Source organism: Nerophis ophidion, linkage group LG10 (genome assembly GCF_033978795.1).
Source record: "Nerophis ophidion isolate RoL-2023_Sa linkage group LG10, RoL_Noph_v1.0, whole genome shotgun sequence".
Classification (NCBI taxonomy): Eukaryota; Metazoa; Chordata; class Actinopteri; order Syngnathiformes; family Syngnathidae; genus Nerophis; species Nerophis ophidion.
The window spans coordinates 19,761,474-19,773,741 of NC_084620.1; the positions used below are offsets into that span (position 1 = coordinate 19,761,474).

The window sequence follows — 12,268 nt, forward strand, 5'->3', positions numbered from 1 at the left end:
GGATGGATGGATAATGATAACTCCGCTGTCCTGTTGTATCTTGTTTTCTTACACTTCTGAGTCTCATTTGCAAGTTTTGCATAGTGCAGGGGTTCTCAATCTTTTTGACCTTGGGGCCCAACTAAGGCTGGGCGATATATCGATATACACAATATATTGCGGGTTTGTCTCTGTGCGATATAGAAAATGACTGTATCGTGATATTCGAGTATTCGTTCTCACGCAGTTGCTTTTAGCTGCGGGCATTACACTACAGGCTCTTCCCACTCCTTCCTGTATCTCCTCCTCACAGACCAGCAGGCGCACATTCTTACACACGTCACAAACTGTCACGTCATACGTCACATACGTATACGCCCTCACGGAGCAGAGAGGTAGCAGACTGGGTAGCATTAGCTGTGATGCTAGCAGAGCCGTGCAAGTGGTAATACGAGAGAAAGAAGGTGCGAATGAAGGAAGAATTCATTCCCAAGAAAAACAGCAGGGGGTCCATCGTCTGGCGGTGGTTTGGCTTCAAGTGGGAATATGTCGAACATCCATCCATTTTCCAGCGCTTATTCCCTTTGGGGTGGCGGGGGGCGCTGGTGCCTATCCCAGCTACAATCCGGCAGAAGGCAGTGTACACTCTGGACAAGTCGCCACTTTATCGCTGGGCCAACACAGATAAACAGACAACATTCACACTCACATTCACACACTAGGGCCAATTTAGTGTTGCCAATCAACCTATCCCCAGGTGCATGTCTTTGGAGGTGGGAGGTAGCTGGATTACCCGGAAGGAACCCACGCAGTCACGGGGAGAACATGCAAACTCCACACAGAAAGATCTCGAGCCTGGGATTGAACCCAGGACTACTCAGGAACAGAAAACCGTAATTTGTCAAGTATGGGCCAAAAACGTTGCTATAAAAAAGTAGCATCACTGCTAATATGTAGCATCATTTCAAAAGTCACAAGCTAGAGAATGAAGAGAATTTCATAACGTCCTATTATGCAGCTCATTTTTATTTGACAGTTAAAATGTGTCTGACAATCTTGCACTTTCTGTTTTGGAAATGACATGATCGTTTGTGCCATTGCTTAATAACTTTAATAAAATACAATTTTGGTCAATTGACTTAGTTGTGATTTCCTTCTCTGCATGAGAGTTTAAAAGTAGCATATATTATTGCTGTATGAAGAAGAATGTTTTAATGTAGACACAGAATCATCATACTGCTGTGATTATATGTATCAAGTGTTCATTCAAGGCTAAGGCAAAATATCGAGATATAAATCGTATAACGCGATATGGCCTAAAAATATTGAGATATTAAAAAAAGGCCATATTGCCCAGCCCTAGGCCCAACTTTTTCCACTACACAGGGGCCTGGGACCAACTCAAGCATTAACACCGTAGTGGTAATCTCACTCCTAATTTGAATGATATTCAATAATTATATCTAACCTCACATATGATATGAAACCATGTATTATTCACAAAGATTATTATCAAGGCTGAGGTCGGGCGAATTAGAAAAATAATTACTAACCAAATATACTGCGTAAGAAGGAACTCATAAATGACTGGCTAACAATACATTCACATACAATTATGCTGTGCTAAAATAAATAAACAAAATTAATTATGATTATGTTTGTTAACTATAACCAAACGATGGTTCAGAAACCCTGATATAGTAGATGGCATGCAGTTATAATATCAAGACGTTAGATGGTAGTCCTGTATACACTACGAAGTGTTGTCTAATCAGGGAGTAATTTTTGTCTTGACACTGAATTATTTTTTGTTGAGCCCTACAATGTTCTTAAACTGTAAGTATTTTACTTATTACACACTAACTCTTTGATTGTAACTTGCATCTTACTTGTAGTTTCCATACCTAATTTGGTGGTGTTAAAACGGCCATGTAAAATCCGTATTGCTAAACAGTATCATGTCTATGGCAATGCCAATGTAAAATAGCATCACGCGAGCGCACCTTGAAATGCCTGACTGTACGTTTGTGTGTTTTCTATTAGGCATACTTGATTTGTTAGCATGGACAATTCTAACATTACTTAAAAGCAGGTTGGCTTAGTGCTCTCCAAGTGCTGCTTGACTGCTTGTTTCCCCGCCTAGTGTTTGACATACTTGCCAACCTTGAGACCTCCGATTTCGGGAGGTGTGGGGTGGGGGTGGGGCGGAGGCGTGTTTGGGGGCGTGGTTAAGAGGGGAGGAATATATTTACATCTACAATTCACCAACTCGAGTATTTCATAATATTTCATACGATTGTAGCTGAGATAGGTGCCAGCGCCCCCCGCAACCCCGAAAGGGAATAAGCGGTAGAAAATGGATGGATATATATATATATATATATATATATATATATATATGTGTGTGAAATACTTAACTTTCAGTGAATTATAGCTATATATATTTATGTTATTATATATATAAATAACATAAATATTTTAATTTGAGACGGCACCTATCAAATACACAGTAAGAAAAACACAGTTGTTCTATAACTGTACTGTGCTTGCTGGGTACTAAAAAACAACAACAACACTTACCTTTCACTATTTGAGTAATCTTTGTTCTGCCATTTTTTTCTTAATTTTGCTTGTCGACGGTGTAATATATTGGGTTGGAATCAATAACCAGGCGAGGTGATGGAGTTACGTCTCTTTACTGTGGGTTTCAGTCAGAACAGACTTCCTCACTTGCCGTCAGGTGCCCAACACCACGTAAATCGTTGGCCAATCAAAAAGCAACCCCATAACGCTATAACCAACATTCACCAGGAGATGGCAACAGACAACATAGATTACAGACGGCGTCGCCATGGCTGTAACTTCCTCATTCTTCTGCTTCGTCTCCTTGTGTGTGCAGTTTTTTATTCAAATCCGTAGATGTTGTAACGTGATTAAGCGTGGCCTCCAGCTCCATCTGAATTTCGGGAGATTTTCAGGAGAAAATTTCTTTCGTGAGGTTTTCGGGAGAGGCGCTGAATTTCGGGAGTCTCCTGGAAAATCCGGGAAGGTTGGCAAGTATGGTGTTTGAGCAACCGAACATGACATTACGTGCATCAACGGAATTTAATATATGGCACCAATTGATTTAATGACTAGATACCAGGTAGAATCTACTGAATCTGGTACCCATCCCAATATCACAGAGAGAGAGAGAAACAGAGAAAAAAGTGAATAATCTGATTACAAAAAAAAGCTTTTGACTAAAATGACATTTATTTTGGCATTTATTGACAGCAAATCTGAAGTCAGCCCGATACTTTACCACATGAAATTCCCTTCAGTCTCTTTCTAGAGCCCCAGTTAATTAAAGCCCCAAAATCCAGCGAGTCCATGTGATTCAGACCAAGTGCGACCCCTGCAGGAGAGGGAGTGTAGTGTATTTGGCTGCAGAAGAAGAAGAGGATGATGATGATGAGGAGGAGGCATGAGCTGCAGCCCTTCTTTTCAGCTCCCTGGAGATCTGCAGCCAAGATAGCGTGTAGCAGCAGCATCCGTACAAGCAGTCGCTCCACACGCTGCCCTGCAAGGGAACACGAGTGGGAAGCTCAGGATGAACACATGATCCTTAAAAATCATATCTAATCACACATGATTCTTGTCTTCATGTGCACTCTTCCAGGTCGTAAACAATGTCACCAGCAAACTAGACTGGCACCACCAAAACGCAACATTCCTAATATTGATATTATCACCAACATGAATGAATGTTCCTGCCAGGAGAAACTAAGATTTTTTTTTATTTTTTACATGCTCTGAGCTTTTATCCGTACTGAGAACGATCCGCGGCCCACTCCGCCTCCGAAGGAGCCAACATTACCAACCACCTCCTTCTATCGTGGCAACGCTCCAACTCCTACCGCCCCCACCTCCATCTTTCTTTCTACTCCTCGATCTTGCTGAGCAAAGCATCTAAAAAGTCCTGTTAAGGTTGCAGCACCACGCCTTTGGGTTGGACCCCTCGATGCTAATAACGCTATGAGACATTTCACACCAAAGGTGTCAAACTCAAGGCCCGGGTGGCCAGATCTGGCCCCCCGTTTTAGGAGCAGCCAGTAAATAATATGCGTCAATAAAGGACTTGAATTTTTTTTTTTTAAATGTTGTGCGTTCTTTCCATTTTGATAGAAACAAACGTGAGTGCATATCTGTTAAAGGGGAACTGTACTTGTTCACAATCAATATGAAAGACATGACAACTATATATATATATATATATATATATATATATATATATAAATAAATAAATATATATATATATATATATATATATATATATATATATATATATATATATATATATATATATATTAGGGCTGTAAATCTTTGGGTGTCCCACGATTCGATTCAATATCGATTCTTGGGGTCACGATTCGATAATATATCGATTTTTTCGATTCGATTCCCGATTCAAGAACGATTTTTTTTCCGGATTTAAAAAATACATAGGATTTCAGCAGGATCTACCCCAGTCTGCTGACATGCAAGCAGAGTAGTACATTTTTGTAAAAAACTTTTATAATTGTAAAGGACAATGTTTTGTCAACTGATTGCAATAATGTACATTTGTTTTAACTATTAAACGAACCAAAAATATGAATTATTTTATCTTTGTGAAAACATTGGACACAATGTGTTGTCAAGCTTATGAGATGGGATGCAATTGTAAGCTACTGTGACACTTTTTACAATTTTTTATAAATGTCTAATGATAATGTAAATGAGGGATTTTTAATCACTGCTATGCTGAAATTATTACTAATATTGATACTGTTGTTGATGGTATTAATTTTTGTTTCAATACTTTTGGCTTGTTCAATTTTGTGTTTGTGTCTCCTCTCTAGTGCTCTGTTTATTGCAGTTTTGAGTGTTGCTGGGTCAGGTTTGGTCTTGGAATTGGATTACATTGTTATGGTATTACTGTGTAGTGGTTTGTTGGATTGATTAAAAAATAAATAAAAATAAATAAATAAATAAATAAAAAAGCGATTTTTAAAAACTAGAATCGATTCAGAATCGCACAACATAAACGATTCGATTCGTATTCGAATCAATTTTTTCCCATATATATATATATATATATATATATATATATACATATATATATATATATATATATATATATATATACATATATATATATATATATATATATATATATATATATATATATATCATAAGCTTGACAACACACTGTGTCCAATGTTTTCTCAAAGATAAAAAAAGACATATTTTTGGTTCGTTTGATAGCGAAAACAACATAAACGATTCGATTCGTATTCGAATCGATTTTTCCCCCACACCCCTATCTATATATATATATATATATATATATATATATATATATATATATATATATATATATATATTAGGGGTGTGGGGGAAAAATCGATTCGAATACGAATCGAATCGTTTATGTTGTGCGATTCAGAATCGATTGTAGTTTAAAAAAAAAAATCGCTTTTTTTTTTTTTGTTGATATACATATATGTATATATATATATATATATATATTAATATATATATATATGTATAAAGCATTTTACACCAAAAATAAAAGTCTGCTTATAGGAGAACCAATGGACGGTCCTCTATTCTGCCCATAGAACCCAATAAAAAGCACCAACAATCCTCTATTTATATTTCGTGACTTGATTATTAACCAAATATTAGTGATATCAGTATTATTATTATAAGCGGTAACACGGACAAACTATTTATAGCGGTGCAGTGATCACTGTGCCTATGTTTATGAGTGTAAAGCTGCTTCCTTGCTGCCTTTGCTAGTGAAATTTATTGGAGATCATAAACCTCACACCTGGACAGTAGAAGGATGATGATATAATCCAACAAGTTGGTACACATTGACAGGTTCTGTTTGTCTTGTCCTTTCAATCATAACCCCTACTGGGGCCAGACTAGTGAGGCGAACAGGAAGTAGCACTGAAAATAATATAAGAGTGCTGAAAAATAAACAATACCAAACACAATAAAGAAAATAAACAAAGTCCAAACCTGTCATGACAGTCATGAAAGTTACACCCCCCAACAACAACATTCTATCAGTTGGCATCCTAATGACAGCAGACATTGTACAGTAAGTGCCATCCATCCATCTTCTTCTGCTTATCCGAAGCCAGGTTGCGGGGGAAGCAGCCTATGCAGAGAAGCCTAGACTTCCCTCTACCCAGCTATTTAGTCCAGCTCTTCCCAGGGGATCCCGAGGCCTTCCAGGCCAGCCAGGAGACAGTCTCTCCACCGTGTACTGGGTCTTTCCCGTGGTCTCCTACCGGTCGGACGTGAGGGCATTCTGAGCAGATGCTTGCACCACCTCATCTGGCTACTCTTGATGTGGAGGATTAGCTGCTTTACTCTGAGCTCCTCCCGAATGACAGAGCTTCTCACCCTATCTCTAAGAGAGTACAGCCACCCGACGGAGGAAACTCATTTCAGGTGTTTGTACCTGTGATCCCTTTAGTCATAACTCAAAGCTCATGACCATAGGTGAGAATGGGGACGTAGATCGACAGGTAAATTGATTGCTTTGCCTTCCGGTTTAGCTCCTCTTGCACCACGACGCACCGATTCAAGGTCCGCATCACTGCAGACGCTGCACCAATCCGCCTGTCGTTCTCACGATTCCACTCTTCCCCCACTCGTGGACAAGACCCCGAGGTGCTTGAACTCCTCCACTTGTGGAAGGATCTCCTTCGCAACCTGGAGATGGCACTCCATTCTTTTCCTGACAAGAAACATGAAGTCAGACTTGAAAGCGCTGATTTTCATCACAGTTGCTTCACACTCAGCTGAAAACTGATCCACTGAGAGCTGAAGATCCTTGCCAGATAAGCCAGAAAAAAAGCAATGATCTAATCTTGCAGCCACCAAACTGGATCCCCTCAACGTCCTGACTGCACCGAGAAATTGTCTCCATAAATTTAATGAACATAATTGGTGACAAAGGTCAACCCTGGCAGAGTACAACCCTCACTGGAAATGGGTTCGACTTACTGCTGGCAATAACAAGTCGTTATCCATGGCTTTGCCAAACTCCTCCCATGTCAGAGTTTTTGCCTGTGCAACCGCCAAAGCCGCACACCGGAGTCCCATGAGCCAAAAGGACCCAATAGGACTCCTTCAGCTTGAAGGCATCCCTCACCGCTGGTGTCCAGCAGGGGGTTCTGTGATTACCGCCACAGCAGGTACCGAGCACCTTGGTAGATCGCCTGCCTCGACAATAGAGGCACGGAACACGGTCCACGTGGACTCAATGTCTAGTGCCTCCTTTGTAACATATTTGAAGTTATTCCAGAGGTGGGACTTAAAACTCTCTCTGACAGGAGACTCTGCCAAACGTTCCCAGCAGACCCTCACTATGCCTTTGGGTCTGCTAGGTCTGTCCGGCATCCTCCCCCACCATCGTAGCTGACTCACCACCAGGTGGTGATCGGTTGAAAGCTCCGCCCCTCTCTTAACCAGTGTGTCCAAAACATGAGACCGCAAATCCGATTAAACATCCACAAAGTCAATCATTGAACTGTGGCTTAGGATGTCCTGATGCTAAGTGCACGTATGGACACCCAAATGTTTGAACATGTTGTTGGTTTGGGACGATCTATGACAAGTACAAAAGTTCAATGACAAAACAAAATACGCTTTGAGTCTCCCAGTAGAACAAGGGAATCACCAGAGGGAGCACTCTCCAGTACTCTAGGGCAGTGGTTCTCAACCTTTTTTCAGTGATGTACCCCCTGTGAACATTTTTTTTAATTCAAGTACCCCCTAATCAGAGCAAAGCATTTTTGGTTGAAAAAAAAAAGAGATAAAGGAGTAAAATACAGCACTATGTCATCAGTTTGTGATTTATTAAATTGTATAACAGTGCAAAATATTGCTCATTTGTAGTGGTCTTTCTTGAACTATTTGGAAAAAAATTTAAAAAAAATAACTAAAAACTTGTTGAAAAATAAACAAGTGATTCAATTATAAATAAAGAATTGTAATAGTGATCTGTCTGGATTCGTGAACTTAATTCTAAACATTTCTTCACAAAAAAAGAAATATTTAGCATCAATATTTATGGAACATGCCCACAAAAAATCTAGCTGACAACACTGAATATTGCATTGTTGCATTTCTTTTCACACTTTATGAACTTACATTCATATTTTGTTGAAGTATTATTCAATAAATATATTTATAAAGGATTTCTGAATTGTTGTTCTTTTTAGAATATTTAAAAAAAATCTCACATACCCCTTGGCATACCTTCAAGTACCCCCATTTGAGAACCACTGCTCTAGGGACTCCAAAAAAGGACTCAGACTCTGAACTCCTGTTTGGTGCGTAAGCACAAACAACAGTCAGGACCAGTCTCTTTGATCACATGAATGTAATATTTAGAATGAATACAAAAATAAAAACATATGTGTTCTTGGCTTCCATAAGGCACGGCGTGGCACAGTGGTAGAGGGGCCATGTGCAACCCGAGGGTCCCTGGTTCAATCCCCACCTAGTACCAACCTCATCACGTCCGTTGTGTCCTGAGCAAGACACTTCACACTTGCTCCTGATGGGTGCTGGTTGGCGCCTTGCATGGCAGCTCCCTCCGTCAGTGTGTGAATGTGTGTGTGAATGGGTAAATGTGGAAGTAGTGTCAAAGCGCTTTGAGTACCTTGAAGGTAGAAAAGCGCTATACAAGTACAACCCATTTATTTAATTTTTTTATTTATAAGGATTGTGAACGATACGCAAAATTCCTCAAAAAGTGCAGTTTCCTTTTCAACTTTAAAATTGCACAATAATGTAAAATATATTGTAGTAACATACATTTTACTGAAAAAAAACATATATATATATATTTTTTTTCCATTTGCAGTAATACACTGTAAAAACAACATGTGATGATTTTTTGGTAAAAACTGGCAGCTCAGTTGTTTATTTTTTAATAATTTATTTTTCAAACTGTGGTACCGTTTTTCCATTTAGAGTAATATGCTGTAAAAAACAAAAAAAACCACCGTCAATTTTACGGTAAAATTCTCGTCACTTTTTTACCGTCAAATCTACAGCTATTATTATACAGTGCACATAATCAAGTGCATAGGCAATTAAGAAATATCATGACAAATATACTTCGATACATAGTACTTTATTGATTCCTTCAGGAGAGTTCCTTCAGGAAATATATATTATATATTATTAACTATAATTAATTAATTATACTGACGATTATATAAATTAATTAATATAATTTTTGATTATTAAGTAATTATACAAATATATTATTTTATATTCACTGTTACTTGCGGCTCTCGGAGGGCAGCCATAACTGCGATGTGGCCCTCAATGATATCAAGTTTGACACCTCCGTTTTACACCATTGTACGCTTGCAACACTCCTGGTGCACAAATCAAGGTCCATTAAGGCCACAAAGAACAAGAATGGACATCAGTGACGTGACCACATGATACCTGTATGCCGTATCGTTCCCTCACAGAGGCCCTCATGGCAAGGGAGGCTGGCGGCACGCAGCCGATACAGTCCAGCAGGGGCAGCAGTGGGCACGCGCCCGCCTTGCTGCTCACCTTACAGGTGAACACCGGGAGGCAGCAGAGGGCAAAGCAGCCTGCAAACACACACACACACACACACACACACGCACACACACACACACACACACACACACACACACACACACACACACACACACACACACACACACACACACACACACACACACACACACACACACACACACACACACACACACACACACACACACAGGCTCATTGCACACAAAATGTCTCTAGCTTGTCAGGTCATAACTTACTTACAGTCGCTCATGTCTTCATGACACGCACACAGACCCGTGCTCCATTGCCCGGCCTCTCGTTTGCCCCTACTTTGCGGCTGGACCCGGATCACATGTCGGGGCATCGATGACCTTTCAAGATGTACTCAAAATTACCACTGAATATTTATTTATTTTTTCTGGGTCACACGACACATGAACATTAAATAATGTTATGATAGTCTGCGCGGGGCAGCACGGTGGAAGAGGGGTTAGTGCGTCTGCCTCACAATACGAAGGTCCTGAGTAGTCTTGGGTTCAATCTCGGGCTTGGGATCTTTCTGTGTGGAGTTTGTATGTCCTCCCTGTGACTGCGTGGGTTCCCTCCAGGTACTCCGGCCTTCTCCCACTTCCAAAGACATGCACCTGGGGATAGGTTGATTGGCAACACTAAATTGGCCCTAGTGTGTCAATGTGAGTGTGAATGTTATCTGTCTATCTGTGTTGGCCCTGTGATGAGGTGGGGACTTGTCCAGAGTGTACGCCGCCTTCCGCCCGGTTGTAGCTGAGATAGGCACCAGCGCCCCCCCTGCCACCCCAAAGGGAACCAGCGGTAGAAAATGGATGGATGATGGTCTGCCCAAGGTAGCGTTCTGGCTAACAAAGCTCAGTGGACCGGATTCGAACCTGTGGGACTCCATTGACTTTTTCCTCATTTTCAGTCAATGTTCTCCTTATACTGCTACAAAGTAAATAGGAAAGCAGAACTTACCTTTCAGTGTAGTCCTCCAAACGGATGTTGTTGCACTTCTGTGTCTGCCTGCTACCCCTTTAACTCCCCGTGTGCTTGACCTGCAGTGTTTTGGTGTAAACACTTACAGTTAAAACTGGTTTCGCTGAGACTACTGCTTGCACAAACAATGTTGACATTGATAACTTTGTCATTTTAGTAAGGATGCTGTGACAACATTTAAGCGACATTTCTATCAAATGAAAACTTGGATACACTTTAGAGCAGTCAGTGTACAGCTTCTAGAGCAGTAGAGTGGAACTTCAATTTACGAACATAATTGGTTCTTGAATAAGGATAGTAAATATAAACGTTTGTATATGGAAGCAAATTTCTCCATAAGAAACAATGTAAATATCAATAATGAGTTCTAGCCTCAACTAAAGTCCATTAAGGTTTGCATACTTGGAACCCAATATAAAATGCAACACCTAACACTGAATATCAAACAAACACAACAATGTTGAGATGGCTCAACGTTCTATTTAATAACAAAGTCAAAACAAGAAGCTGAACTGTTCTTAATTGCAGCTGCACTGCCAACACACACACACACACACACACACACACACACACACACACACACACACACACACACACACACACACACACACTGTCACTAGCCATGTGGTGCACTCGGAGTTTGAAATCACAAAACGTTTTCACATTAGCAACCAGTTTCACTTTAGCAACCAGTTGATTACAATGATAAAGAATGAAAAATATATCCATTTTACCTTGTTGGTTAATTTTCTTTGCTTGCAGCGGAAGGATGAGGCAGTGTCGACAACCCTGTGGATACTTCCTGAATATTTCAAACCACACATTCCTTGTTCATTGCTCTCTTTGGACTCATATTGAGCTAGCAAAACTAGAAACATGTTGCAAAATTGCTCAAAACATAGCACTGCTCTGCTGACTGAACAACCACCGGCAGTAGATCGGCTTGCCCGCAATTGCCGCCCCCTATGAACGTGCTGCTGGGTTGGGGTAGAGCGGCTGTGCCAGCAACTTCAGGGTTGCAAGTTCGATCCCCGCTTCCGCCATCCTAGTCACAGCCGTTATGTCCTTGGGCAAGACACTTTACCCGCCTGCTCCCAGTGCCACCCACACTGGGTTGAAAAAAAAAAGTAACTTAGATATTGGGTTTCACAATGTAAAGCGCTTTGAGTCCCTTGAGAAAAGCGCTATATTAATATAATTCAATTTAAAAAAAATACAAAATGGTTGTGTTGCAAGGCACACAGTGGGAGGATGAAATGTTCCTACAGTGAGACAAGGTTCGTGCACGAAAGCATATTTTTATTCAGTCTGTTTATTAAACCGAACAGTTTGTACAATGAGTGTGTATACAATCGAGGTTTCAAAAGTGAAACAAATTCAAGACAACCATTATTGACTAAATATCTGCAACACATGAGTGCAAGTGACTAAGTTTATAATTCTGAATGGAATTATATTTTCCTATGTTTTCCATGTTCAATTTAAACATGTTGATTTTAAATTCCTTCATATATCAACAATACACGGGCGAATCATTTCAACCTGGTTAACTACCACCAGAACACAAATTCCTCAAGGAGTTTTGAGATTCATATTATTTTTGTACATTTCACTTCAGTCCAAAATAAAAAATATAAATTATACTTTTGTTGATTTTAATTTA

General features: G+C 40.0%; 1 protein-coding gene across 1 annotated transcript; it reads right to left on the reverse strand.

Annotated features, from left to right (window-relative positions):
* Nucleotides 1–3,215: 3,215 nt before the first annotated feature.
* LOC133560343 (placenta-specific gene 8 protein-like) lies at nucleotides 3,216–11,358 on the reverse strand. Its single transcript, XM_061912786.1, has 5 exons — nucleotides 11,340–11,358; nucleotides 10,585–10,664; nucleotides 9,856–9,965; nucleotides 9,493–9,647; nucleotides 3,216–3,541 (listed from the first exon to the last, which is right to left on the reverse strand). The coding sequence occupies exons 3-5, from the start codon at nucleotides 9,956–9,958 to the stop codon at nucleotides 3,359–3,361; spliced, it is 441 nt and encodes a 146-aa protein (XP_061768770.1). The 5' UTR covers nucleotides 9,959–9,965; nucleotides 10,585–10,664; nucleotides 11,340–11,358; the 3' UTR covers nucleotides 3,216–3,358.
* Nucleotides 11,359–12,268: the final 910 nt, after the last annotated feature.